We start from the raw sequence: 25,943 nt of genomic DNA, 5'->3' as shown, positions 1-25,943 counted from the left end.
TAGAGTAGAGAAGAAATTGGCTGCCAAGGGCTGATTGGCACTTGGAGTCAAAGGAAGCAGCATGGACCCTGCAGAGAGGATCTCCTTATCCGTCAGCACCAGCTTCTCTACCTGCAGGTGTGTCCCAGCTGTTCCTGCTACTATTCATCCTTACTTTTTTTTTTTCTGTTTCCCTTTGAAAATGCCCTCTAACTTTCAGCATTTTACACAAAGAGATACCACAATGCTTGACTAACTGGCCAATGCAGTGCTATATGTAGAAAGGAGGGAGAAGAAAAGTAATTTTTAAGAGCACTTGGGCACATCTGCTTTTTCTGTAGCTAAATAAACAGTTAGTTTGATCAGTCCCATCTGTGTTCTGTTGTATCATCTGAATTATACTGAGGAAGAGCACAAGACATGGCATTATGGTTCTTCTTCCCAGATCTTTTGTTGTCATTTTTCACACCCACACAATTCTTCTTGCTTCAGAGCTCATAAGGGAAAGATACTATTAATGGAAACATAATTTAAGTTAAAGAATTGTCCTTCATTGTTTATTGTCAAGTCTGGCTGGTGAATAATGTCTCCTTAAATATTCTGTAGAAAAACAACTTTCGTTTCTGAAAATGGCATCCTCCACCTGCAGTGCTCTTGCAGGGTAAGAACAGAGCTGACACCACAGTAAATGACCATGATGTAAAAAGGAAAGGGGGAAGGATTTCAGTGCATAAAGCCAAGTGCTAAAATTTTCATATGCTGTTGCAAAACAGAATGGCTGCTATGTCTTGTATCAGGAATAATAGGTGGGATTGCTGACAATATTCTGTTTTCTGAGTACCTATGTAAAGAAGAAGAGATCCTGCCTGCATTTATTGACATGTTGGCATGCTGAGGTGATTCATTTTGGCCTGATAAGTGGGATTTCTTCATCTTATTCTGCCTTTTTAGCAACATTTTCTATCATTTGTTAGAAAGGTTGGTGTGAAAGTTTTTTTTTTCTCACCGTTAGAGTGATAAGGTACTGTTCAAATCAATCAGGTATGATTGCTGGTTGAATAGTTATGATGTCTTCATGAGAAGTCCTAGATTTTAAAGGTACCATTTAAGCATCAACTAATATCAACTTGTTCTTGGAAGAACAAGTGAGCCATGAAAACAAAAAATTACATGAACCTGAACTATTTGCAGCAACTTCAAGAGATCTTTCTCTGCTCTTGTCTACAAAGTACAAACAAGACATTGCATGACACAAAACCAAATTATCTGGGTTATTTTCAAAGAAAGTCTAAAGGATAAGTTCTTAAAGACAGATATATGCCACAAGCTACAGTTTAGTACTTACTGGGATAAAAAGTTAAATCCCATTAAAAATCAAATGGAATAAGGGAACTCTGTTGTTTAAACGTCTCAGAAGCTTCAGAGTGATTTTTCTGGTACTCTTTAAGCACCTTTGATATCCAGGTCTAATGCTTTTTACTTCTTAAAAAATCTCACTGGAGAACAATATTACTTGAAAGATGAATTTCCCCTTCCAAACAGAATTATGAGCCAGGTACTTAGAACAGTGGCATTGCTAAATTCTCACAGGATTTTGCAGCTGGGAGGGAGTCCCATAGCTAAAAGAGAAGGTAAATTGGCAGTAGATTGAAAACAAATTACTAATTGTTCCCATGCATCTTTTTTCCAGCTGCCTATTTCTCTGTCCTTCGAAAGCCACCCTCTACGTCCAGCTTCCCAGAAGGTCTGTTTGGTTTCTCCTTTCTGCTTACTATCAACTCTTTCACTCATTGCAAAATGCCTCCCTTCCATCTCCATGTTGCTCAGCTCTTTTCAGGGAAGTGTGACGCTGTTTGTTCTCATACCATCCTGCTTTCGTGACTGCTACAGCCTAAGTCTGATACAGAGCCAGCAACACTGCTCTTCAGTGATAAATTATATCATTACCTCTCTCCCCTTTGACATATCAATTAATTTTTTCTGTGACTTACATAAATCACCTTTAGCTGTAGAATACTGAACAGATGTTTTAACATTAATTTAAAATGCTCTTCAGAAAATCCAGAGTGAAATTCCCAGTATATAGAAGAGAGCACAAGGGACCCAGACAGTGCCCTGCTTTTGGGTAATTTTTCCACACTCTGGAAAGGTAAAAAAGTGGGGAGTGGGGAAAAGCTATCAATTCAGTGACATCAAAGAACTCTGTACCCCTTCAATAGAAAAAAGGGCCTTTTAAAGTCACCTCCAACCAAACTGAAGTAAATTAATTAGTGAGTAAATTCTTAATGGCGTTAGTAGACCCAATGAGAAATTATTACCATGAGTAATTTTAAAGCTAATTAATGTCTGCATATGTGTGTACATAGCTATGTGTGTATGTAGAAATAATTTCTACAAAAACTGTATCGGGTAACAGTTTCAGAAATCAGTATAAAGTGTGAGAATATTCTTAATCAGTGCACATGAAAAATATGGTATTTTTCACGTTGTTTTTGCTCCATAAGTGATTTCTCCACTATAAAAAGGGATGGGCAAGAATCACTCTCACAAAGGTAGAAAACACTGATGGTTTTTATTTCCAGTATAAGTCCCCATGGCGGGGGCAGGGGGGGGGGGGAAGTGTACCCTGCTATCCCTATTATTCAGATTTAATAAAAGTCTTTAGCATTTCTACTGAATTATTTCCCTCTCCTGTTGTGTCTCCTGCATCAGTGGGGCTCTTTCCACTAGTTCTTGTATTGCAGACAGATTTGCAAGAAGTATTAAGTTTGAACAGGGAGAGATTTTTTTTCTTCATTAGACCTATAAAATTTCTGTGAGGATCCAGGGTGAGTTAGGTGCCCTCAATGTCCATCAGCTCTCACTGGCAAAGTGAACTCTGCATGTGAACTGAGCCTCTGTCATGAGCTGCACTGCCGAATGAATGCACATCCGGGACACTCAGCCTGGTCTTCGTGGGGATATTCAATGAGCAGTACAGCTGCAGCAGTCCAGGACATAGCTGTGGAGAGCTTTAGTGACTATTGGCTGGATCAATACCTCTGTCAGTGCTTATGTCAAGTAATGAACTCCAGCATTACCTGTATCAGCATGCCCAATGGCCTGGTAATTTGTATGTGGCTACTCATAGTACGCAGGGCATAATATATCTGTACAACTGCTTTTTATAAATACATTGTGAGGACAAGCCTTAGAGATACAAACCAAAAATATGCCAATATACACAATAATAAACACATATTTATGTAAACCTGAGCTTCCTCTTCTTCCGTTGCATAAGACCAGCAGGCGTGAGAATAAAACAATACAATTTCACTTTTTATAACTGGAGAGACTAGAAACAAGGATGTGTAAAGAAGAGATCTCTGTCACAGACAGAGTGCATATTGACAAAAAATAAATTCTGAAGAAGCTGCACTGTAGGAGCCTGCATTGATCCTTTTGAGACCCATTTGCAAGAGTTCCTCTTCAGCAGGAATTAATGCTCAAGCAAGGGGAACACCCAAGAGCATATTATGCTTCTAGATAACATGATAAAACTTGTTGGCTGCTTTGGAAGAAAAGGGCATTTTCACAAATGGGAATTGTTCTTGACAAGTCAGGATTCCCCTGCCAGCTGTCCTTTTCCTGTTCCTCCTTTGTCCTAAACTGCTTATGTTGCTTCTGTGATGATAGTTTTGTCTTTCTCCTAGGTATTTATCTTATAGCAATAGTGCCATCTTCTTTTACATTTCTGCTAGCAGTACCACAAACCAGCATCCTGTTTGCCTTCTTTATTGCAGCTGCATACGGGGCGGAAGGCTTTAGGGACTTTCATGCAATAATTCCCAAATCTTTTTCCAGTAAGTATACTGAAACTCAGTTCACTACAGAGCATTTCCATCTAGTTCCTACTTTTACGATTTTTGTTTGTGTCATTTTATTTCTGAATAACGTATGTTTGTCTGTGTGCACTTAAGTAGTCTGAGCTTTTTGTTTTGTTCATAAGTACTTTGTTTTAACTTAATAGAAAATTTGCTTCAAAAGCCACCTTCTCCAAATCCCTGGCAGGCAAGGAGCCTATAATTTTTTAGTATAAATATATATTTATTATTCTTATAACTGAAAGGAAAAAAATTAGCTGTAAATTGTGGAAAATCTTGTCATATACTCAAGCCAAATACTTCTATTCCTTCCATTTGCCATGGTGAAAACAGCAATATGAAGTTGTAGCCCATTAAATTTACAGAATCACTTCTGTTTAACCAGTCATACTGTCTTTTTAAGTCATTGTTTGGTCATTGATTTTGTTTTTGTCTATCACTAAATTATTCCCCTTTTTAGAACATACAATTTAAAGGAAAACTGCTTTTATGATATGCACTTACTCTGTTTTACATATGATTTCTATTGAAAGTGCAATATTTGAAAAAATCATTAAAATACCTAGATTGGTAGACTTTTTAAGCGGTGTCCCATCAAACAGTATTCATAAATGTGAACACCTTTAGGCTTCTGTTCCCCAGTAGGACTTTGAGTCAGATACTCTCATCAGTTACATCCATGCAGTCCTTCTGGGACACCTGTGAGGTTGCAGGATGTATCAGAGAAGAGCTTTTCAATCCTCTCCATTTCAAAGGGGTATTTTGAAGGTCTTTCAGTCTCTTGAGGTAATTATTGTCCGTAGCTCATTGTTCTCACATTGCTACACCATTGCTTTTGAATGAGGTTGCCATGAAAATGCTCCACAGAAGGACAAGACCTGGACTTTATTGGATGAAACAGCTCCCTCATATTCTTAGCTACCCTCTGAAGTAAATTCTTTCTTCTTTTTGGGTGGGGTGGAATGAAGGTAGAGGGATTTTTACTGTATAGAAAGTGAGATTTTGGCCAACAAAATGATGTTTTTCAGCCTAATGAAGAAGTATTTTTTCACCAAAATCGTGGATTAGAAAAGAGAGAAATAACAGCCAGGATTATTTTTTTCTACGTAAAACATCATACAATTCTGTGGAGAGAAGAGGAATGAATACTGGCATGAACTTGTCTGAATCTTGATCCTTTTCCTTAATGTTAAAGTTTTCTCTGTTCATAGCAGATCAAATTTACTAGCCTTTATGTCATCACATGTTGTAGGGCTATGGCAAATTTACACCTAAATTCTTCTTACTGCAAGCACTTGTCACCTATGGGATTAAAATGAAAAGGATTTATCCAATAAAGTAATAACAGTTTTCCCAGACACCTTTTTTTGTTTGAATGGTTTTTAATCATAGCTTCTGACTCTAGTTATTGTCTTCTATTACTCAGCAATCCTAATCCTGTTGTTCCAGAAACACAACTGTCACTCTTTTAATATCCTTAAATTCTTCCATCCTTCCCTACCCTGCTTTCTTTATCAGTGTTTGTACTCTGCTTTCCCATTGTTGTTGCTTACCCCATAGAACTGCAAACCAAAAATTTGGATTCAGTACAGCCCTCAGAGTCTTCCTGCCAAGTGGAGAATGTTGCATTTTCTGTTCATTTTTATCCATTGAGTTACTTACTTTTACAATTGTTTTGGACAAATCCCTGTGAAGTGGATTCATTTTAACTTTCATTCCAATTGACCTGATTGTCAGAAAGCCAGAAATGCAAAAAATCGCAGAGACCTAGAATCAGATTTGTAATATTGTTTGGGTTCCCAGGTCCCTGGGTGCCTTGTATTTGTTTTACTGATATTCACTGTTCATTGCTCCACGTGTTACAAACTCCCCACATTGCCCATAGAATTATAGTTGAGGTCATAGCATTTGTTATTTAGTAATTTTGTACCTGCTGTTTAGAAGTTAACTCCTTTCATGTGATTGTTTCTTTGACACATTATTTGTTCTGTAACCAAACTGAGTGGCATCCTGTATTGTTTCTTTCAGCCGGTAATATAAAAATAGAAACTCAGAGTGATGAAGAGAATGGGCGTGCCTGTGAATTGAATGGGGAAGAATGTGCAGAGGATTTACGAATGCTTGATGCCGCAGGAGAGAAAATGAATGGCTCACACAATGGCTCAGGCAGCAAAGCTTTGTCAGGAGTTGGAGGCATTCGACTTCCTAATGGAAAGCTAAAATGTGATATCTGTGGGATAATTTGCATCGGTCCCAATGTGCTCATGGTTCACAAACGAAGCCACACTGGTAAGGCCTGCCATAGTTTTTCCTGTAGTTGACAAGAAATGGCCAAATATTAGTAACTAAGACTTTTTTTCTGTATCGTGCATGTGTTGCCTCTTGTAAGGTAATGTAGCATTGGTGAGCCTTTGGAAATCAATTATTTTGGTACATCCTTTTGGCCTTCACCAGAATTGAGACTTATTCATGGAGGTCCATCTATTGGGCTAGAAATTATGCTGTTTGTTTGGTTTGAAACAAAAAAAAAATGAAAAATCAAATTTAAAAGAAAATTAAACAAGTCTTGTTTAATTTCTAAGAAATTTTTAAGAACTGCTGAGGAAAAACCCATTAGTAGCTAACTCTGAAATTAACCCAGTTGTAATGTTTCCAACAAAACAGCAAAGCTCATTGTGGATCAGTGATTATAATAGTGATTGGAAAAATACATATTAAGAGAACTGTATTGACAGACTTAGTCAAAAAATACTTACATTTCATGTCCAGTGTTTCACAAAGTAAAAACAAGTATTGTCGTGGGTCAAATGTGCACTGAACGGGACACTAAAAGAGACACGTAAATTTTTGTGTTCCATAGGGATGGTTTTTCATTGTAAAGTGTTCTGAATATTCTTGCCTCAATTTTCTAATTCTGATTAGTCTCAAAGAGGGCCACAAATTAAGAGGCTGAAACAAGTAAAAAGTATGAAATGAAATGAAAAAGTAAAGAGTGAGTCTCACCTTGCCTGATATTTCTAAAAGTTAGGCTTCCAATCTAAACTATAATGTCATTCATGGATAAAAGAGAAGAACTAAACTGTACTGTTGTTTCACAGAAGTTGCTTTGAAAATAAATTGGGGATTTGGCATTTTTACATGAATATTCCAATGAGAGGGAATTTTAAAATATTTTTAAGGTAAGAATGTCTTATAGTTACACTAGACTGAAATAGTCAGAGATAAACACATAGATACTTTCTTCCTCAAAGTCTTTCTTAAATAACTTTCCCAGAATTACTAAGTAATGAGATTAACAAAATGCTTTCAGAGTTAAATGGAGAGTATTCACGAAAAGCCCCTGAGTGTATTCCATTGCCTTCAGTGTTACTGTCTGTCACAGTAACTGTGTCTGTTCAAGCTATGGAAGCCTTCGATCTGCTAGTGTAACATGGATTAGCCATGTTCAGAAGCAATGCTGTTACATTGCCTGCTTCAAAGTACTCTTCAACTGTATGTAATAAATCCCTCTGTCAGGGAAGAGCAGATAATTATTGGAAAAGCCACAACTAGTACTCAGAAGAGATGCTGTAGCCTACCTCCCAGATATAACAAAGTGCTTGTTGATCCTTCCCTTCCCTTCCCTTCCCTTCCCTTCCCTTCCCTTCCCTTCCCTTCCCTTCCCTTCCCTTCCCTTCCCTTCCCTTCCCTTCCCTTCCCTTCCCTTCCCTTCCCTTCCCTTCCCTTCCCTTCCCTTCCCTTCCCTTCCCTTCCCTTCCCTTCCCTTCCCTTCCCTTCCCTTCCCTTCCCTTCCCTTCCCTTCCCTTCCCTTCCCTTCCCTTCCCTTCCCTTCCCTTCCCTTCCCTTCCCTTCCCTTCCCTTCCCTTCCCTTCCCTTCCCTTCCCTTGCCTTCCCTTCCCTTCCCGCACCTTCCCGCACCTTCCCGCACCTTCCCGCACCTTCCCGCACCTTCCCGCACCTTCCCGCACCTTCCCGCACCTTCCCTTCCCGCACCTTCCCGCACCTTCCCGCACCTTCCCTTCCCGCACCTTCCCTTCCCACACCTTCCCGCACCTTCCCGCACCTTCCCTCCCCTCCCCTTCCCTCCCCTCCTTTTTCTTTCTTTTCTATAAAATTAAAATGTAAATTTACTTCTGTGTGAGTTCTTTTAAACAGACCCTCAGCCTGAAGAGGAGGCTGTAGTGGTTGAAACAATATGTTGCAACTTGAAATGTACTTAGAGGTAGAAGTCTTAGTGCTTGTTTAAGCAGACTGCTCTTTTGTTAAAAAGCCCCCACTGTTGCTGGATCAGAGGAGCTGTTTCAGGTTCCTAAGGGTCCATGGCAGTGTTTGCACCAGGGCTGAATGGCCTGTGTGAGGACATACCTGCCTTTAGGGAGGTGGTGGGCACAGCTGCCTTTGTTTCTCGTACACTCCTTGGTACCCAGCCTGCTGTCTTTGAGGGTGAGCTGGGCTGCCTGGTCCCTGTGACAATATCCCCAGGGGCCACCTCGCTCAGTGCCAGGTCATTTCCCCAGCACAGACCTTCAGCTCCCCGAACTTCTTGCCTGGCAGAGGGACCCATTTGCCTGCCAAGGGTGCTTTGGGTGCTACCACACAAGGATTGTCACTTGAAGATTTCTCCACCCTTTGCAGAGCTCTTCCCTTCCCAACTAGACCCTCTCTTTAATAAGGGAATGTAGTTCAAGCCTACAGTGGAAGCACCCCACAAGGGGCACTTTGCTCAGGAGATCCCCTTCCTTTATACTTAATAAAACTAAAGGGTGCGAAGTTTTGTCCCTGGGTCCTTCCATGGAAAGAATGCCTTTGGTTTCCCACCTACCTCATCCTCACCTCCAATCCTGAGCAGCCTCTTTGAATGAGCTCAGGTGGTTTTTCAGGGGCTGGCAAAGGAGTGGTAATTCAGAGCTGGTAGTTTAAAATAAGGGGATGTCATGGCGAAACAGTGGTGACTGCTTTTCCTTTCAGCTGTGCTGTGAAAATTAAAGTCAAAATGGGATATACTGTTACAGACATTTAACTTACTATGCTGAAGCCCATTTCAATACACGCCTGGTGAAGGAATAAGCCTCATAAATGAATTACTTTGCTGCTAATTCATGTAAAACCTGCATATGCAGTGAGGTTTTCTTAAATAAATATCTGATAAGTGAACAAAACTCTAGCACACTAAATGCCAAAATAAAATGACTGCCTGACCTGATAAAAGACATAATTGCTTTTAATGAATACACCTCTCAAGTGCTGATATGCAGAGCAGCACCTGATATTTCTGCCCTCTCCTGTCTGCAGGCAGCTGTACAGCACTGACTGCTTCCTAGCACCTTGCCTGTTGCTTGTATCTTCAGAGCAAATCCCAACTCACAGATGCCCAACTCTTCTCACTTCCCTTTCAGTTCATTTTCTCCAGCTTGCCACTGACTTGTTTGGTTTTTAAGAAAAAGGAGATCTTGAAAGGAGAAAGAAACTCCTGCTCCCTGATGCTGAAACCTCAGGCTATATTCAGGCTTCTCTTGCTCACTCTGCATATATTTGCATATATATGGATATCTGTGTATGTGTGTGCATAGGTGTATATAAGGCCTCCTTATATGTACACTAAGTTAAGTTACCAGTTAGTTCACTCACATCTTGTTACTTGGTTCTGAATGTCTCAGATTTACTTAGAGAGCTCTGCAGGTCTCTAAGCATTAGGTGATCTTATCATTGCTTAAGAAATTAGAAGTATTTTAATTAAGATTATAAGTATTCTTCACTGAATAAGTAGTCCAGGGCCCAAGCTCCTACTAAGGCTTGCAAATCACTGCAATGGTGATAATTGCTGATTGAATTCAGGGTTCCATTGCAGTTTTTGTTCCTGGGCCTATATTTGGTCATGACTATGTGCCCAGGACAGGTACGTAGTATGCAGACCTGGAGATGATAAGACACTGTTTAGACTGTTTAGAAAAAGAGTAATTATATATTTTTTCTTTCCATCCTGTTCCATCCACATTTTTGGAGGTATCACCACACCCAGTAGCCTTCCATCAGTGGCTGTCAGCGTCCTGGCATGTCTGGGAATTTTGCTGGGCTCATAAAGGAGGCATTCCTCACCCCAGTAGTTGCAGCATGGTCAGCTAAGGGCCAGCCAAGCTACACATAGCTTCAGGGTCATAGTTTCCCTTCTACAGCAACATGAGTTCAGGCTTCCTTACATCTAATCCCAATTTAAGTTCTGTGAAGTATTTAGTTTGCAGCAGTCTCATTTGAAATGCTCCTTCTGTCTTTTCCACCTAGTGCAAGGCTTCACTCTGTACTTGGGAGAGCTGTAGGCTAGAGATACATTTCATTCTTACTTTGCTTTACATTTCATTCCTGGAGTACTTTTATGGTTCTTGTTTTGTCTTCTTATGGCCCTCTGAGTCAAAATAACAGGAATGAATGCTAGAAAAGCTGCTTTGTAAGAATTAACTATTTCTCCTGAATGTGTCCCCCTTTCTGAGCTGACTTCTTCTATTTACTATTTCAGTCCGTTTCTGAAAAAAACTTTCTGCACTAAGTAACTGTCCCAAAGATTAAGAAGTAGAGAGACGCCTGTTTTCTTTTCTCCCTAATTATACCATGCATGGCTTAAGAAGTACATTGCAAAGTCCTATCAGGCTTATGCTGGCATTTTTGCATGCCATCCCAGCTGAACCAGATGTGGGAATAGTTTAGATGAACAGAGATACTTGATGGACAAAGTGAGCTCATTTACCTTGATAGGCACTATGCTGCTCTGCTTAAAAGTGACCAATGAAAATGTCTTGCCATAAAGGGGATTAATTTTGCTGTTTGATGAATGCTAAAGCTGCCGGCCCTGAAGGCAGAGTTTTCATATTTTTGGGTTGGGACAGTGCTGCTCTCTAATTGATCTTCAGCTGTCCTGCTGCATTACCCAGATGTCAAAAATTATTATGCTGCACGTATATGGACATATATGGACATAAAAGGTTATCCTAGGTGTGCAAAATGATACATGATGTTTAAATGAGAGAGAAGAAATAATTTAATTTTTTTTTATTTTAGTATTTTAACTTTAGCGCTGAAATCTTAAACACAGTGTTATTTCTACACACAAAAAAAATCAAAACTAAGAATAAGTCATTTTTGGGATGTCTCTAATGATGATGCATTATAGTTACTACAACAGGATGAACTGATGCCTAAGAGAAACAAAGTTCAGCAAATGTGTTTTAAAGACTAGTTTGACTTAGTTGAGGGCATGCAAAAGCAGTTCTTGCTGATAGAATGCTCTTATGTGTAATTTTTCTTTTATTCCTATCTGATACAACTGGAAATGTATTTTATTTCCCACTGATTTCAGAAAAGACCTCATGCATCTTAAATTAAAAAAAAACAAAACCAAAAAAAAGAAAGAAAACAAAAAACCCCAAACTAATAAAATATCGTATTGATTTTAAACAACACTAAAAAGCAAACAACAGCCGTATTAATTTTTGCAAAGGCTTTGATCCACTTCCTTGATAACAGGCACCAGTTTAGACAAATCAAGGCTGTGTCTCTTCAAGTTTTTCCACATCTGTCCAAACCATCAGAGACTGTTTGTGCAGCTCCTCTGTTCATACCTTACCTAGAGAAGTGTTGGACTTAGGTATGGAAGTACAGAGCTTCCTTTGCACTGTCTTAACTTCTGTCATTTTACTCTCTACCTTTCTCTCTTTTCTCTGCTTCTTTCCTGATTTGGCTGCTTAGGGACAGACAGGTAATGGAGAAGAAATTGAAAGGGAAAATACAGGGAAAATGTAAATGAAAAGAAGTTATTATAACTGTTATAATGAAGTGCCTTTCATTTAAATATAAGAATGTAACGCTGAAATGAACTTGTGATCCTGAAATGCATTTTTAATGAGTTTCCTTTTTATTTTGCTGCTTCAGTGGCATATTTTAAAGACCCTTTGAAAAAAGCCACATTAAAAACCCCACCAAATGCCACAACATGCAAAATTGGATATTGGTTTATTCCAAAACTGCTGATCAGGAAGAGTGGCTCTTCAACACAAAATGTTGCAGTCACTTTATTTAAATGAGTTTGAATTTGCATTGTGATGTGCCATTCTGATTTAGAAAAAAAAAATTAGATTTTCAGATCAAATTGACCCAGCCAGTGAAGCATTAAGAAACTGGCAGGTTTAGTCTGAAAGCCTCATGTTATATCAAACTTGCAGCCGGTAGAAGTCACAGAGCAGCAGTGAGAAAACAACTTTCTCCCTGAAATCTTTCTCTTGTTACCACATAAGATTTTTTTGTTCTCACATATTTTCTCCTTCTTCCCATAGGAGAACGCCCTTTCCAGTGCAATCAGTGTGGAGCCTCTTTTACGCAGAAGGGCAACCTTCTGCGCCACATAAAGCTGCACTCAGGTGAAAAGCCCTTCAAGTGTCACCTGTGTAACTATGCTTGCCGCCGCAGGGATGCCCTCACGGGACACCTGAGGACTCACTCAGGTAAGTGAAGGTTTTGGAATAACCAGGGCTGCTTATCACCATACCCGCCGAGGAGATGGGGGTGGCCACTGTCCTGAGAGCTCTTCTCACACTGAGGATCTGAATATCCCTATCTTGGGGTTAACCAAGCTGTGAGCTGGCCACAGCGTGTTAGCAGCAAAGAAATTACTAAACACGTCACACTCACAACCCTTCACCAGAAGAACTGGGATTTTTACCATACTTCTTGGCTGATTCAAAGTTTCTGTATTAGAGATTCATCTTACAAGCCTCATGTGAATAATCAATTTCATAGAAGTACAAAAATTACTTAAGTTGATAAATGTTTTAAGGTTAGGGATAATATAAAGTTGAAACACAGTCTTGTATTCATCTTCAGCCTAAGGAATGAACACTGCTTACAGCATTTAGCAGGAGTTGTTTGTTGCACATTGTTATTACAACTACTTTGAAAGAGAGAGTGGGAAGAAGGTAGAGGGTGGGAGAAAGAAAGTTAATAATTCCACAGAAGAGGACTCTGGCGGAGTTTCTCCATGTCTCTCTCAACAGTGATAGGGAGACATGAATAAATATTTTTGAATAGATGCACTTCCCCCATTACCATGAACCTCTCATTGACAGAAGCCACAGTGACATACCTTCTGTGAAGTAAAACCAATTTAGCACATTTACTGTGTTAGTTGATTTTGGTTTCTGGGTGGCAGAAGGGGAGCTCTCAAAGTGATTTTTTTGTGCTCCAAAAAATTAGGGAAATTCTTCTCTAGCACATGTATTGAATAATAAGATCCTTAGAGTTGATCCCAGATTTCCAAAATAATTTCCATTTCTCCTTTTTTTTCCCAGCCTGATTGAGCAGGACACATATAGTATTTTGCCTCCCTCTCCCTTGTTATTATTGATCTTCATGAATGCACAATTTGAAACATAGCTTTTCATATATATATATGTATGAAATCTCGTCTAGACACTCCTGGCAAACACTGAGAATTCCATAGTTAAAGAGGCAATGCCTAAACTATAGATAATGATTATTTCCTGCAATTGGCAAATTGACACCAATATATTATAAAAGAAGTTGGATGTCTGAATCTGATTTTCACCTAAGAATCCATAAATAAAATTCAGAAATTAAACTGTGTAACTATTTAAAATTGTGAAATCACATATAAAATTACAGTCTTGTTGTGTTAAGACAGAAAATTAAAGTCCAGAAGTATACAGAACAGTATTTTTGGTGAAAAATTCCTAGAACTAGCTAGATCTGGATTGGTGTAATACAGAAAATAAATTATCATGCCATTTATCTTGAATTTCCAGAAGCAGAAAACATGCAAAATCTAAGATCTTCTTAAAAGAGTTGATCTGTTGTTCTGGTTCTGTTTAAACCAGAACTGACCTCCAACCAAGCAAGTCTCTACCTGCACCACCAGTTCATCCACTGGCAGTCTCTGTGCGACTGGACACTAAAGAAACTCCTCCCAGACCTTTGAAGGTGTCTCAGTTTCTAACCTGTGTAGATGCAGTTTTTAAAGATTTAATGTCACAGTCTTTATCTGATCTGAATCATCTAAAATCAGTTTGCAGCACCCATAGAATTAGCCTGTTGATGTAAAGATATGCAAACAATTTTCCATTAGTTGTTTTTCACTTAGATTTTTAAACTGATGAAATCTTCCTTCACCACAGCATGTATTTATTTTTGGGGTGGACTTTTTATCTCTTGTCCTTACCATTGCTAATATTCTGTTGAATGTCTCATCTGAATCTCATAATAATTTGTGTTTTCTCCAGTTGGCAAGCCCCATAAGTGTGGATACTGTGGTCGCAGTTACAAACAGCGCAGCTCTTTGGAAGAACATAAAGAACGTTGTCATAACTACCTTCAAACCATGAATCTCTCAAGCAGCATCTATCCAGGTAATAAAAGTGTCCATTTGGGGAATACTGCTGTCCTGTTATAAATGCAGAGAAAGGACGACAAAAGAATCGATAGTACCATTTGTGGCAACTTTTGCTTTGGAGAGTCAGGCACATCCCCCGTATGTATGATACTGTGTCTGGATTTACTCTTTATTTGATAAACATTTGGCTGTTTTTTCACTTTGTTTAGCTCCAATAAAAAGCCAAAGCACAATTCAAACATGTAGCAAAACACTTGCAAGGCTTGGAAAACATCAGTTTGTCATCTCAAGACAATATGCTTATATCACCTCACCACCTTCTCTTGGAGGCCTAAATTGCAATACACTTGTGAATGTATTTTTAATCAAGACTTAATTCCAGTGTTCTAGATAGGGCTGAATAATCTGCACTGCACATCTCCTCCCCTTCCCTGGCACAGCTTAAAGGGCTCACTTGATCACTGGGATCAATTCATCTAACAAGGATGAGCTATCTGGCTTTGATTTTATTCTGCCAAGCAAGAGGACATAAAGCCAGAGATATTTAATTTAGGCAGTTTGACTTGAGACAAATTAGCCAGAATGGCTAATAATTTGTTGACAACCTTCTTCCCAAGCTTCCTTTTGAAAGAAAATTGGGGGGAGGTAAGGACCTGTGTTGAGACTAGTGTAATGATGAAGGTAAAGCCCATTTCTGGGAGAATATCAAAAAACTATGCTCAGAAAGAGAGGAGGCAGATATTGGAGCTTGGATTATACTTTTTAACAAAGATCCAGATGATCTGTATAGGACTGATCACAGTGATTAGCCATGCAAAGTCCTCTTGCATGTGCAGTTTTAGATGGAGAAGATCCAGCTTCTCTGGTGGAGTTTAAACCCAGCCAGTAAGTTCCATTTCCTACATATCTTTTTAATCCTGTCATTTATATGTTATTTAGTTTGTCAAATGACAAAAATGAAAAGTTCTCTCTGCCCTCTTTGCAATCATGCTTCATTTAATATTTTATATCTGTACAGAACATGAATATGTTTTTACAAGCTATCAAATAATGTAAAGTATATGCACATAATGATAGCCGTGAATACAACTGAGATGCTTCTGCAGACAGCATGTTAGAGCAGTATCCCTTCTAATTTTATTTAGGGGCTGCAGAATATATGAATAGAAAACCTCAATGTAATAATATACAGAAAGCAGCAATAATTATTTCTCAAAGAGGTAACAGGATTTAGAAGCAAATATTCTGGTTTGGGATTTCAGTCTTCAGTGTCTGGCACATCGATTTAAGTGCCTGCACACTGAATTTGAAAATCTGTGTGAATGAGTGGCTGAACTACTATGAAACTCTTAGTAAGATGAAACTGATGTCAGGAATCATAAACTTTAATGAGAAATTAAACAGTTTTAGAGACTGACCCTTGTTTATATCAAATCATGACAAGAGAGCTTGCACTAGTTACAACTAAATAGCTAATAACTCAGTGGGGTAAAAACTTGAGGAATTAATTAATGCTTTGAAATAATCACTTCTTGTATATACATTAAAATATATGTATTTCTTCTTGTATATTCTTCTTGTATATTCCATATTTGACATAATAGGACTGCTTTTGAAAATTAGAAAAAAAATCAAATTAATTAAAGAGTTTTAATCTCATATTCAGCCAAAGACTTCATGCTTAAAGAAATTTAGTCCTCAGTTAACAAGTCAATGCTATACTGTTCTAAAAAATGAAACTTTCTTGCATTTTTCCTAGTATTTTGCATGATGAAAATGTAGAAAAAACAGTTGAGAATGAGTGGATGTCCTGTGAATTTTAGTGTATTCTATAATGTCTCTAGAAAAGCTAGTAATTATAATACTACTGTTCTTAAACTATTTCAAGGTGTGATGTGGATCTGTTAGAGCCATTATTCTGACCCCTTTTTCCCCAGCCTCAAGAAAAGTTGGTACAGAAGTATCTGCTAGAGCGTCTGATTTGACATTCTGCCACAGCAAGATTGCTTTTTACAGCATTTTTAAAATACTTCATGCAGTATACATAGAAAAATGTCAGTAGGGAGAAACTAAACTTGTAGAAGCTTTCCCTCAGCTTCTAAATCTAACAAATGTAATTGAGAAAGAACTTAAATAAGGGAAAGATAGAGTAAAAGGGAGTAAGAGGAACAAGAAATTTTAACTTGTGTTTTCTCTCTTTAAGAGAAGAAAATATAGCACAAAATTGGAACCTGACAAATTTAATGGCAAAATATTTATTTTAGAGGACTATAATCTCACTGTCCATGTCAAATTCTTCTCTTAGAGATATTATCAGAGTTTTGCATTTGAGTTGAGTGGAAGTGTGCTGAAGTCTTACCAGGCTTAAATAAAACAGCAGGAGAAGTAGTTTATGAAGTTTTGAAAGCTTCAATTACAGTTCTTCAGTCACTGGGAATTTTTGTTTAAAAAGATAAAATTTTTTTTTTTCAGTTCATAGACACCAAATTGTAGAGAAATAGTTATTAATTTGTTAGCAAATTTCAGAGGGTTTCAGTTGCAAGTGCTGGGGATTAGTACATGATTCAATTTGCCCCCCCTTTTTAATAATAGTTTTAGAAGTTTGAAAGTTTGACTGTTGAATACATGACTTACCCTCTCTTGAACCAATTAGAAAAGGAACGCCACTATATCCTAATCAGATATTTCCTGATCATTGCAACTTTTAACTAAATGCTCGGTCTTTTGTGTCCCTGTTGAATGTTTGCTTTAAAACATTCTCTGTAAGTCTCTTCCTGAGGTGGTACCTGAAAGCCTTGGTCAGCATGAGATGCTGGTGTGTGCTTGTTCAATGGTGACTATGTACCATAATCACCTTTTACTCTTCTGCACCTTCATGACTAAATTCTTCACATTGCCTGTATTGGTCACAATCTTTAGTGTCTTATGGGACTGGAACATAATTCCATGAAACTCCCTGTAACTGTCATTGGCACTGGCATTTTCATTGTCACTATCACTGTCACTGTAGTATGTGATGCTGCAGCAGGGACTCAAGAACCAGTTGTGTACTCAGTTTGGTTGTGCAGGGCATTGCCGAATAGGACACTTCACCTGCTCCTCACAGTTATCCACCAGAACTGATTTCGTGTATGTCAGGAACAACAAAATTTTCACAATCATCCTTTTATGGCTGTGGTATATTGTTAGAATAACACTGGATTGCAATGATGTGCTCTCAGCTACTGAGAAACACCCAGGTACCAGAGCAATGGGCCCTGTGAACCAGTAAATCCAGTGATAAAATAAATTCTCAGCAGGCACAGAAGGAAAAATGTAGCAGAAGGGATCACTTAATTGAAACAGCTCAAATAATCGAAGTATAAAAATCATCTTTTGCGTCTTCAATAGCAACTGAAAAGTTCAGGAAAAATGTCCCTATCTTAGTAGCAGATAAAAGTAAAGTTAACTCCTTTTTCTCCCTTGACAAACAAACAAAAAAGCCTCCAAACCCCACCAGCAAAACAGTTGTGCTGTGATCTCAGTGCATTCACCTTCCTATTAAATACTAGAAGTCAGAAATACCTTTCCATACATTTTTCACAGTCATTGTTTGACAGTGCATTTTCATACATCCCTTTTGTTTCTGCAGGAAAGTACTGAAGTAAAATATACTGAAAGTGAGATAGCCTCCTTTTTCTAAAGCCTCACAGTTAAGCCTCTAATTCTACAGCCTCAGCAGCAGCGGGAGGTTGGGAAACAGGTTTGGTTATTGGAAATCAGTATTCCACTGAAGGTGTGATTTTATAAATTAAAATTGTTAAAGTCTAAAATACCATCAAGGAGGTATTGAAATATTTGCTATAGGATAAAAGGGGCTGGAGACAAGGGTTGGTGTAGCTTCCACTGCTGGAGTTGAGAAGTTTATCCATTTTTCCTGCTGAGGAAGCAACTATCATACGGGGGTCTCACTGGGAGAGGTGTGGAAGGACATTGCGGGGGATTTCAGTGGTAGAGTGGAAAGATGAACTTCATTTCTGTCTAGGATAAAGTTAGAACCTAATTTATTGACAGAAATGCCAAGTTGCTGTAGAACAAGGGTGGAGTGATTATGTGACATACAGGCAGAAACCTTGCCTCTCACTTTTGTGTCCTAAATGAGGAAAACATGAGCATGTACATAGATTAATCAGCATGAGGTAATTTGTTACTGAGAGTCAGAATTGTCCTGTGTCTCATATGCTAAGCTCCTTTGTCCAGCTGCTTGGGAGCTAAAAGACATTGACTGACAAATAATAACCTAAGACAACAGTTCCATTAAAATGGAACCTGCCTAACCCTTCTGATGTCATTTGATTTCAGTCATAAAAGACGAAAGTAACCAGTGTGAAATGGCTGAAGACCTGTGCAAGATAGGGTCAGAAAGAGCCCTCGTACTGGATAGACTAGCAAGTAACGTCGCCAAACGTAAGAGCTCTATGCCTCAGAAATTTGTTGGTAAGAGTTAAACATTCGCTGTCTCCTAAAAATGAAATAAAACAAAGCCCCCTAAAAGATCACAGCATTTTTACTTTTGCTTTATAATTTTACTTGTTTTGCTAAATTAACAATACGTATCTCTATAGAAGCAGATACAGAGATGTGTTGGGGAAAGAAAAACCCACCTAAGCATCTCCAGCATAAATTTCTGCATGTTTAATTTTTCACATCTGGAGATCAATTTTACGTCTTTTTCCTGCCTTTTTAAAAGCTTACAGGCCAGATAATTACAAATCTGAACAGATTCTTGAAGTTGCCCTAAGAACATGAAGATAGGTATAGAAGTTTCCTGTTGGGATAGCATTGGACCACACCTTCAGAGTTATTTTATTCAGTTCTTGAATGACATTCAGATCTGGGCATATTGGTGTTTCTGAAAGCATTTGTGAATAGTTGAGCATAGACTGGGTAATCTTCTTCCTGTTGGTAAAATCTGTTTATTTTTACAGCCTAAATTAATATGTTAATATGTGAATATTAACACTAATATGTCTGAAAATAGTACCTAAATGAAAGGACCTTTGTGTACATTCTATGAATGATGCAAAAACTTCATGCCCATTTGCACGTAGCAGTTCTTGTCTTAATAATGACAAATTTGACATTAAGCCTATAAAAATGAAGGCTACCCATATTGTTCTGTTTAGTAGGCCTGTCTAAGTAGGGATTACATCAGTTTTGTGAGATCCACAGACAATATTTTGTCAGGTATGTAAGGTCGGTCTTCAATAACTAAAAATGTGGGAGATCAGAGAATAGCATATACTCATATCTAGTTAGGTTCTTTTCTAATTCACTGTATATTTTTTAAAATGCTATTATCTAGGAGACAGATTAAATTTTCTGAAACAAAATGCATATTAAGAAAGTCTTCAGTCAAAAGTCAAGGCAAAAAAAAGAGACCAGTTTATGTGACAGAAAATACAAATATACTTTCTTGAACAAGGAAAATGTGAAAGAAAAATTAGTATTTCCTAGACAAGGAAAAGGGAGTTTCAGCTATGCCAGGAGGTGCAACAAAATGTTTTAAATTAAATTCCAAGGCTTTATTCAAGTCCAAAGACAAAAATTCTAAGACGTCGTCAAGGATGAGAAATGCTTATGCTTATTAAAGAGCAAAAGTTGTGGTAGAGATAGATACCAAATATATATCAACTACAATATATATGTAAGGCAAAGACTCAGTTTAGACACTCTAGTAACTGCATTAGGCAAGGTACCAATTCTGTGAAAGCTCCAGGAAGACCAGAAGTGCTAAAATTTAAAGGTACTATGCAATGTGTCCTTGAGTGTGGACTGGCTGTTTAGTTCTCTTTTCCTCTGTTTACCCTGAGAAACTGTAAAGAAAGCCAGTTTAACTATGAGTTTTAGGAGGGCAGAGTTTCCTGTCAGTTTTTCAGGGTGAAGTGTAGGAAGACAACCTACTGACAGCAGATATTTGTGGAAATTTGCTATCCTTCAAAAGGAAAAAGTTTTCTAACAAGAAAATGCTCCCAAATCCTTTCCTTTCCAAACCTCATCTGCTTCTTCGTACAATAGAAAAAATCCTGATTAACACAAGGTTGGGCTAGCTGGTGAGGAGAGCTTTTGGGTACATGTTTATTACTCTTGGAGATTATCATGTCATCCCAATACTGTGCTGAATTCCAGAGAGAAGGAGCAAATGTCATCCTTCACATAAGGGAAGGAGTGTTATCTGCTTTACTAGTTTTTCTCAAGAATAAATTGAATTAATTTTAATGAAATTCACTAAAAATTAATTACCTTACAAAAATGAGATTGTTCAACAAATTCAGCCAGTTATACTGTAAAATTCTCTCTGTATTCCAAACTGGAATAGTTCCCAAACTCAAAAGAACTGGGCCATCCAAAACAGAGAGTGAGAACTTCATGAAAGGTTGACATATGGCTATAATGAAGAATAGGCAACCAAAAGAGGGATTAAAAAATACTAAGAGAAAAGGTGCCCACATGCTCTGAGTGCATTTTTACTGTTTAAGTACCTCATGCAGAACCCTGAGCAGTGCAAACCTTGAAGTGCGTCAAACCATTAGCAGTTTAATTTACTTATGCTCTAATAACCACAGAAATGAGCTATTATTTTTAATGAGTGCAAATATTACTGCATTGCCCAGATATAGAAATAGTACCTGCCTACCCTACCTTTGTGTCTATTTCAGACACTTTGCTTGGAAACAAATTTTTCTTATGAACACTTGATCCTCCCAGCGCAACTACCAACTAGTTATGCTACATAAAGCAAATACTACCCAAGAAACAGATATTAAAATCATGCTTTCTGGATGCCCAAAATTTTGTTTATAATGAAGATCAGTTCAATTTTTCAGTGGTGTGCAATTCCCATGGAATATGAATGATTTTGACTTAATTTTTCCTCCTTGAATAAAGTGTATACATTCACGTTAAGAGAGTTTTTCTGTATTTAATTCAAGAGTCTTTTGCAACGCGTACTTTGAATCTTAGGCGACTCTGCCTGAAAAGTATAACATTATAAAGGATAAATCAGGAATAAAAAATAATCTAGCCCAAATTGGCAAAATGATTGGGAAAGAAAACAAGAGAAACTGGAAGCTTGTGTAGCATAGCAGCTATAGGTACTTATGCAATGCTCAGGGTATTTCTTTCTCTGCTTTCAGAGCATGGAGATGGTATGAAGCCATATCTTGTGGGAAATGCAGACCACAGGACTTCCTACACTTTAGCCCCCATCATTGCAGAAGTGCCATGCTAAAAGGTTTTTGGTCTCTTCACTGACTTTGAATGGTCAATCTCAGTAGAAACTGTGTGGAAAATTGTTGATAAAATAATGTGCAGATCTTCTGATAAAATTTCCATGCTTCTGTTAGCATTTCTTTTGACAAATTAGGACTTTCCAAGACATACCAGTAAATTTCACGTTGATCAGGAAATCGTGATAGCACTTCACACAGATGTTTGTGGCTTTTAGTGTTTCCCCAGATCTGAAGAGCTAGAAAATCCATCCAGACTATTAACAATATGTTATTGGTAGATCATAGGAGCCTGTGAAAATCTTTTACCTCTTTACATTTGCATGAGTTTATTAAGGACCTGGTAATAACTTTGATGGTTTACACTGTTAGAGAAGACTGCTCATGTTCATAAAATCAGCATCTGTACATTTCCACTCCTAACTTTTCCCTTCTATGTTTTCCTATCTGTTCAGTAATAGGGGGGGAAATTGTAGTGAAACTCAGCTTTCATTACTGGGTTATCCAGCTAAATATACATTAGTGTTGTCTGATTTAAAAAAAAAAATAAAAAAAAACCAAACAGATTTACCCATTACTTTTGGCATCCCATCAGTTCCCAAAGTTACCAGTAACAAGTAATCTTGCTCTAGATAGGGCTTTCTACCTTGAAAACTATGCTCCAACTACAAATGCACTTAAATTTTTTCCGTGATTCTTGGTTACTCCTGTACACAATAACTTTTTGACACAAAATATTTAGGAACATGGGTAGCTTCTGGTAATGTGTCTAACATGGCTTATGGTAGGTGTGTAGGGATGGTGGCAATACATAAAATAAATTTTTTGTTGATTGTTCTCCAAATGACATGTATGTGACCATGTTGATGATGTAGGTTATTTCTAAGAAACTGAAGGTCTGAAACTAAACCATACAATTTCCAGTCTAAGAATGGACTAATACCTTAGGTAAAAATATTGATAATATGCTTCATGCTCTGAAGCATCAGGCCAAGCTTGCTGTGGCTGTGTGGGCACACCAGCTTCACCAGCCACAAAGGCAGTGTCTCTGCTCACTGTAGGAGGCAGATGAGAGATGTCAGTGAGAAAGGAGAAAGACATGACAAAGCACTAGATCTGTAGCTCCCATGAGTCCCCGTATAATTATTTCCAGTATTTCTTTAATCCATTTGCTTTTCCAAAGCCCTCAAATTATTTTGCATGCTAAAAAAGACCACCAACAGACCACTTTTCTGCAGCTGTATTAGAGAACTGTGAATACCTTATGTGGATCTCAGAGGTGGATTCAGTCAACTCTCTTCTTCCCTGTTTTATTGATCCATTATGTTAATTTCCTTAATCGTGTAGAAATCAGCCCTCTGACTCCTCACTGTTTTTCACTGCAGGTGACAAATGTTTGCCCGATCTTCCATATGATGCCAGCATCAACTACGAGAAGGAGAATGAACTCATGCAGACACACGTGATTGACCAGGCCATCAACAATGCCATCAGTTACCTGGGGGCAGAGTCCCTGCGTCCCCTTGTCCAGACACCGCCAAGTGGCTCTGAGGTGGTGCCTGTCATCAGCCCCATGTATCAGCTCCACAAACCTCTCGGGGACAGTCAGATTCGCTCCAACCTCCCTCAGGACAGCACAGTGGAAAACTTGTTGCTGCTTTCCAAAGCCAAGTCTGTCTCCTCTGAACGAGATGTCTCTCCCAGCAACAGCTGCCAAGACTCAACAGATACAGAGAGCAATAATGAGGAGCGCAGTGGGTTGATCTACCTGACAAACCATATAGGTGCTCATGCAAGAAATGGCATCTCTATAAAAGAAGAAAACAGGCAATATGATGTCTTGAGAGCAGGTAGTGACAATTCCCAGGATGCCTTCAAAGTGATCAGCAGCAATGGGGAGCAAGTAAGGGTTTACAAGTGTGAACACTGTCGAGTCCTTTTCTTGGATCACGTGATGTATACAATCCATATGGGTTGCCATGGGTTCCGTGATCCTTTTGAATGCAACATGTGTGGCTACCACAGCCAGGACAGGTATGAATTCTCTTCCCACATAACTCGAGGGGAGCACCGTTTCCACATGGGTTAAGACACTGGCCTCAACACACACACATTGAGCCTCAACAGCTGCATTACTGGAGCTGCATGAGCTATGACAGAAATAAAGCAAAAGTCAGCTGGACAGTAAAAATCACAAGAGAATCAGAAGTTCAGCAATGTTCTCCCACAAGAACAGGGATTTCATTTTGGTAGCATGCATTGCAACTCAGTTTTCTAAAATGAGTTTTTACTGAAAATGTTTGATCACCAAAAACCTTTAGTAATGTAAGTAGGAGCTTTTGTAGTCACATTGCTGAAAGCCTTTCCCTGAACTGATGCTTCTTGCAAGCCCCCCTTGCCAGAACTCTTAACCACGCGCAGGATGCTCTACACAACGAGGACACAACAGGCAGCAGTGGCCAGGCTTTCTCTCTTAACACCCTGAGCATAGGGCTCTTCTACCAGATGTGTGTTTTTTTGACTTCTGGTATTATTTGACTGTTTTGAGAAGATTGAACTCAACTAAAGATGGAGGGACCCATCTCAGATGACATCATGGACAGCTGGGGTGGGATGGGACCACCCCCAGCCAGAAGGTTGTGAGTTGCTTTGGTGGTAAGAAGTAGAACATTTCCACCTGGAAGGGTGCTACTGGTATTTACATCACAACATGCCTTGTTTGTGTCACTAGGCAGACAAACAGGAATGCAAAAGATAGAAGAAACACCTTTGTAATATACTCTGTGAAGTATGAATTGCATTTAATGTATAGAAAAAGAGTATTGTTGGCTCTTTTTGAATAAATATTTTCTCTTCCTATACAATAAACCCCCACTTTTTGTTAAGCAACCCCTCCTTTCTCTGCATATAAAAGCTAAAATGTATTTAATTTTTCTTTAAAGTTTTAGTTATTTAGAAAAGTATGATGTACAGTTGAGAAAGTAGATAGGTATATGTGTGGAGAGTCTTCTAAAGCACATTTTTCATCTTTTTAAACTGTCTGGGAAATATCCAAATGTCCTTCTCTTAGATATAAAAAAAATCCCATTTTGCTTGCACAGAAGATGTCCTCTTGTAAATTTTGTGGCTCTACTCATAAGTGTTGCACTTGATTATTTTTAAAACACTGAGATTAATTAAACCAGCCAGTCAAAATTTTCAGCTGTCTTCTTTTTTCCTGGAATTTGCCATTTAATGAGGGACCAAGGTCCACAAGCTGTGGAGAGCCTTTACTTCCTACCCAACCAGTCATTTAATGAAGTGCTTGGAGTTACTTTTCCTTCAATAGAACTAATCTTCAGATTAAAAAAAAAAAAAAAAAAAAAAAAAAAAGTTGGTTTTTGCAGAATGGAGACCAGAGGCTGCAGCACTTTGCAGAAAGCAGAAAAGTCCACCAAAATCTTTCTCCATGGTAGGTTCTGCTGCAGGTACTGTAGCTTCAGTTAGAATCAAAACTTCTATGAACAGATTTTAACTCTAAACACATCTTATAAAAACCTCTTTTTTAATGCTTCTACTCAGCTTCCTCTTCCAAATATTTAATTTCTGTCCCTGAACACCCTCATGCTTTAAGACTGGGTAAAAAATTTTTTGCAGCTGCATAAAAATATGTCATTGGTTCTGCAATATTTCCTGGCCAACATTCATAAAAATGACCCATCTTATTAACTGAATTTGTAAGTACTTCCACTCTGCATAAGGAATGGACATTTTACAATAAACACAGGCAAATACCAAACAAGACTAGCAGTCTTGTCATACAGTCACACATTTTCCACTCACAAGTGCACACAAGCACATGTATTTACTATAAAACAGATTCAATGGGACCATGAACTGCTTGTACCTTGGCCAGAGTGGCCTGATACTACACTTGCAGCTATATTTGATAAATATTTCCTACATACACATACTGCTACAGGCATGCCGAGTTCCTTCTTCTGCTTTCACTTTTGCAGGTGTAGGTCAGGAGAAACAACACTGAAGCTGAGGAAGGACGCTGATGAAAAAATGAATCACAAATGTGTGCTTGTACAACCTCAAGCCTTGGCTGTTCATGCCAGCTGTGAGGCACTTGCTTCACTGAACACGTGAGCATGGTGGTGTTTTTACACTGAACCTGCAGGAGAGCCTGACATTGCGGTGGCTTTGTCACCAGAGATGAATGCTGGGTAGGAATGCCCACAGACCCATGGATACATCCACAGCAGGGAAAGCACATTACTAGTACATGTTATGCCCCAAAAATGAGCAGCATGAACTACAGACCCAAAGGTGGTCAACTCTATTCCCACATTAGAGCTCAGTTACTTTAAAGGACTTTATTGATGCCCTCTACTCCCGCATTATAACTATAATGAGACTTTATCACTTGTTATCTTCCAGCCCAAGATCCTGTATGAG

At 38.5% G+C, this 25,943-nt stretch overlaps 1 protein-coding gene across 13 annotated transcripts in view; it reads left to right on the top strand.

Annotated features, from left to right (window-relative positions):
* The window catches only part of IKZF1 (IKAROS family zinc finger 1), a 68,932-nt gene extending 44,234 nt beyond the window's left edge, over nt 1-24,698 (top strand). For 7 of the 13 annotated variants that reach the window (XM_014256820.2, XM_014256818.2, XM_014256815.1 and 4 more), the window contains 7 exons: nt 1,670-1,723; nt 3,762-3,821; nt 5,871-6,131; nt 12,164-12,331; nt 14,123-14,248; nt 18,574-18,708; nt 22,886-24,698. In XM_014256820.2, the coding sequence (XP_014112295.2) occupies nt 1,670-1,723; nt 3,762-3,821; nt 5,871-6,131; nt 12,164-12,331; nt 14,123-14,248; nt 18,574-18,708; nt 22,886-23,589 (1,508 nt within the window). In that variant the 3' untranslated portion in view covers nt 23,590-24,698. The remainder of the gene's footprint in view (nt 1-1,669; nt 1,724-3,761; nt 3,822-5,870; nt 6,132-12,163; nt 12,332-14,122; nt 14,249-18,573; nt 18,709-22,885) is intronic. The other 6 variants (XM_088054846.1, XM_088054849.1, XM_088054852.1 and 3 more) reach the window with 6 other exon arrangements.
* The last annotated feature ends 1,245 nt before the right edge of the window (nt 24,699-25,943 follow it).

The sequence above is a fragment of the Pseudopodoces humilis genome, chromosome 1 (genome assembly GCF_049639895.1).
Source record: "Pseudopodoces humilis isolate 2021_Gansu_Grassland_sample_001 chromosome 1, ASM4963989v1, whole genome shotgun sequence".
In the NCBI taxonomy this organism is placed as follows: domain Eukaryota; kingdom Metazoa; phylum Chordata; class Aves; order Passeriformes; family Paridae; genus Pseudopodoces; species Pseudopodoces humilis.
The sequence above is the reverse complement of the archived record's forward strand: the minus strand, read 5'-3'. Positions and strand labels throughout refer to the sequence as shown.